At 72.6% G+C, this 3992-nt stretch overlaps 1 protein-coding gene across 1 annotated transcript in view; it reads right to left on the reverse strand.

Moving 5' to 3' along the window:
- The window catches only part of KCNH2 (potassium voltage-gated channel subfamily H member 2), a 30607-nt gene that overhangs the window by 16632 nt on the left and 9983 nt on the right, over positions 1–3992 (reverse strand). The window contains exons 4-6 of the mRNA XM_033512165.1: positions 3693–3857; positions 2737–3204; positions 1990–2204 (exon numbers count right to left, since the gene is read on the reverse strand). Of these exons, the coding sequence (XP_033368056.1) occupies positions 1990–2204; positions 2737–3204; positions 3693–3857 (848 nt within the window). The remainder of the gene's footprint in view (positions 1–1989; positions 2205–2736; positions 3205–3692; positions 3858–3992) is intronic.

Here is a 3992-nt window from a genome sequence, read left to right on the forward strand (position 1 = left end):
GGGGCGAGGGGGGCACGGGGGGGCCGCGGAACCGGAGTCTTCCCTGCGTGCTCCGCTGCCGCCCCCTCCCCGCTGCCAGCCGGCCCCTGCAGCCCCCCGCGCCCCCCAGGTGTGACTCGCCCTGCCCCGTGAGCAGCGGGATGGGGACGGGGGTGGTGACGGGGATGGGGACGGTGATGGTGGGGACAAGGACAGTGACGGGGACAGGGACAATGACGGTAGCGGTGAGCTGGCCCTGGCAGCCCCGGCTGATTCACGGCTCCCGGTGTCCCCGTGTCCCTGGCCGCTGCCCAGCGCTGGCAGTGCCCCACGGCTGCGCCCTCCCGACTCCCCCGAGCACCCCCAGCCCCAGCCAGAGGGACCTGGGGGGCTGCGCCCTCGCCCACCCAGCCGGTGTCAGCGGGACCGGGGTCGGCAGGACTCGTCCCGGCAATGCGGGGTCCCCGGTGTCCCCAGGCCGCCCCCAGCAGCCAGCGATGCCCCAGTGACACGCCCCGGCTGGTGGCACCGCCGGGTCCCCACACACCCCGAGTGGGTCTGGGGTCCCCCAGCCCTGTCCTGCCCCACGCAGGGATCCCCTCGGGAACAGACCAGGATCTCCGGCGGTCCCAGGGGCCGAGGGGATGCCACCCCAGGTGCCCGTCAGTGTCACCCAGCGCGGTGACCTTGCCGCGGTGTCGCTGCAGGGACACCCCCGTCCCCCGGTGCCACCGACCCCGGAGGCTTCGCCGTGCCCGAGCAGGGGACACCCCCAGGCCCCCAGTTCCCGCGGCCCCGGTTCTGCCCGACTGCACAGCCGGGGCACCCCGAGAGCCCCTGGCAGTGCCGGGGGGCAGCGCCCGCCGCGGTGACCGCAGCCGTGTCCCCCGTGTCCCCCGTGTCCCCTCACGGGCCCCGTGGCAACGGCGGGGGCAGGGAGAGCTCAGCGTCACCCTGGTGGCACAATAACCACGGCCGAGGTAACCAAGAGGTTCCGTGAGGATCTGGGGGGTCCGGGATGCGGAGTGAGGGGGTGCCGCCCCACAGAAGGGTCCCCCCACCCCTCCGAGCTCCCGGCAGCAGGGCCTGGAGCTCCAGGTGGGAACGGGGCTCCCACGGGACCCCCTCACGTGTGCGGGCAGGTGCGGGGCCGGGGGGACCCCGAGGGGCTCGGGCAGATGCGCCGGGGCTGCTCCGTCCCCCGGCAGCTGCCGGGGACCCCGGGGACAGCCCCGGGCGTGGCTGCGCGGGATCCCGGGGACACCGCGGGGCGGGGCACGCAGCGGCTCCCCCAGCCCGCACAGCCCTCCCGGGATGCCCGGAGCCGCCACCCCCGGATCATTAGCGGCGAGAATTCAGGGTGTAATTAAGCGGCGCCTCCTGTTCCCGCGGCAGATGGCGGTTACACAACGGGAGCGGATTAGCGGCCGCCGCCAGTGCCCGGCAGCACGGCACCGGGGTGGGGGTACCGGGGCACCGGGATGGGGGTACGGGGTGGGGGTACCGGGCTGGGGGCACCGGGGTGGGGGCACCGGGGTGGGGGTACCGCGGTACCAGCGAGTGTCTGCCCCCTGCACCTCACTGGGAACCCCCGGGGACTGTTCCGGACCAGATACCCCCGGCCGCGGCTCCCACCGCACCAGAACATCACGGTCAGAACCCCCCGGCCAGCCCCCCCAGCAGCACCGAGCCACCTTGGCACTGCCAGGCTGCCTCCAGCACCACCTGGTCACTTTGGCACCACCTGGACACTTCTGGCAACACCCAGAAGTGGTGCTTTGGCAGCACTCGGCCACCTCCAGCACTGTACATCCCCTCCAGCACTGCCCGGACATCTCGTCACTGCTCGGACACTTTGTCACCGCTTGGCCATCGTGTCACAGCCTGGCCACATCGCCACTGAGATGTCCGGACGCCTCGCTGCACCCCAGCCAGCTCAGCACCGCCCAACCCCGGCGTGATTTGGGTCACCTGCGTGACCTGTCCCCGCGTCCCCCGGCCGGGTCTCACCTGTGTCACCTTCTCGGTGACGTTGTGGGTGCGGTCGCGCAGTTTGGTGGGGGCAATGATGGGGCGGGGGGCCGGGGGCGGGGCCAGGAGCCCCCCCGGCTGCAGGTCCATGAAGTTGAGGGTGATCTGGGGGATGCGGCCGATGGCCCGGAACCGCGCCAGGTCCGAGTCCGACGTGGAGTTGAGCAGGGCGCTGCGCACAGCGGCCACCGCGCCTGCGGGGACACACGGTCACCACGGCGTCCCGCGGCACGGGGGACTGGCACCGCGGCTCACAGACCCCGGAGCCCCGGGCGGGTCCCCCAGCTTCCCCCAGCTCCTGGGGCGGGGGTCCCGTTGTCCCCGGGGGGATCCCGCGGCTCCCAGGGTCAGGGTCCCACGGCAGGTGAAGGGAACGCGGAGCCCCAGGGCAGGGGGGACACCCCCAGCCGTGTGCCACCGGCCCGCAGGGACCTGCAGAGCTGCTCTCAGTTACCTTTAATATCATTATAGTAATTGTCCCTTATCTTAATACGCTTAACGAGCTCTGGGGCCTGCGAGGTGATTCCCGAGGTGATTCCCAGGGTGATTCCACACTGCGGCTCAGTGTGGCTCAGTGGGCCGGGGGTGGTGATGGGGGGGTCCCCAGCCCCTCCTAGCCCAGGCGCTGCTGCGGGGCAGTGGGACGGGGGTGTCACCAGGGTCTCTGGCTGTGGCCGCCCCGATGTCCCCAGCAGCGATGGCCGCCCCGTGCCAGCGTGGCCGTACCGGTGCTGGAGCCGCGGTGCAGGCCGGCCCCGGCGCTGGCGTGGCGGTTGTGGCCGCGCTTGTCCCCGTCGCCCTTCATGGCCTCGATGTCATCGACGGACGACGCCCGGCGCAGGCTGCGGAGGCTCTCCCGGGACCGGCGCTCCCGGGACCGGCTCCTGGCCAGGCTGTGGTTGGCAAAGGCCAGCGCCAGGCGCTCGGCCCGCGGGGACGACTGCGTCACCGGCGCCTCGGGGTTCCCCATCAGCGCCGCCTCGTCCTCGGGACGGTCCCCGACACCGGGCTCCAGCGAGGATGAGGCGTCCTCGGGGCCCGAGTCGCTGGCAGGCAGGGCCAGGTCCATGGCCAGCGGCTCCATGACCCCGGGGTCCACGACCACCACGTCCGGCGGCTCCGGTGGCTCGGGGGGCAGCGATTGGCGGCTGCCCGTGAGTGCCAGCAGCTTCAGCCGCAGGGACCGGCTGCGACCTGGGGGGAAGGACAGCACCGGGCTCAGGATGCAGCTCCAAATCCCCACCGTGGTGCTGCTTCGGCCACAGGGACCAGCTGCACCCCGGGAGTCAGGCTTGGGGTCAGGGGCAGGGTCTGTCCCCCCTCCCCACGGGGCTGCCCACTCTCCCCATGTGCCCCATAGCAACACCCGGGACATGCGGTCAGCAGGACGGGGCTGCCACCAGCCCGGTGGCACTGACCCCCTTCCCCCTGCAGGAGCCCAGCAGGAGGGGGTGACCCGGGGTCCCTGTCCCCCCATACGTGGGGGTGACCCGGGGTCCCTGTCCCCCCATACGTGGGGGTGACCCGGGGTCCCTGTCCCCCCATACGTGGGGGTGACCCCGTGTCCCTGTCCCCTCATAGCTGGGGGTCACCCGGGGTCCCTGTCCCCCCATACCAGGGGGTGACCCGGGGTCCCTGTCCCCCCACAGCTGGGGGTCACCCGGGGCCCCTGTCCCCCATACCTGCAGGGCCCCAGGGGGCCGGGGTGACCCAGTGGTTGGTGCTGGGGGTCGGGGTCTCCCCAGGCTCAGGTTCCCTCACAGCCTCGAAGTTGAGGATGAACATGATGACGGTGCCATCCTCGTTCTTCACTGGCACCACGTCCACCAGGCACGGGAAGGAGCTGCCTGCGGGGAGGGGGCGTCGGTGACACGGGGGGATGGCACCCCCGCCAGGGAGTGCACCCCTGCCCTGCCCCAAACATCCTGGGAGAGGGACACTGCCCCTGTCCCTGCTCAGCACCCCCTCCTCCCCCCAACCCT

This window comes from Parus major, chromosome 2 (genome assembly GCF_001522545.3).
Source record: "Parus major isolate Abel chromosome 2, Parus_major1.1, whole genome shotgun sequence".
NCBI classification, from domain to species: domain Eukaryota; kingdom Metazoa; phylum Chordata; class Aves; order Passeriformes; family Paridae; genus Parus; species Parus major.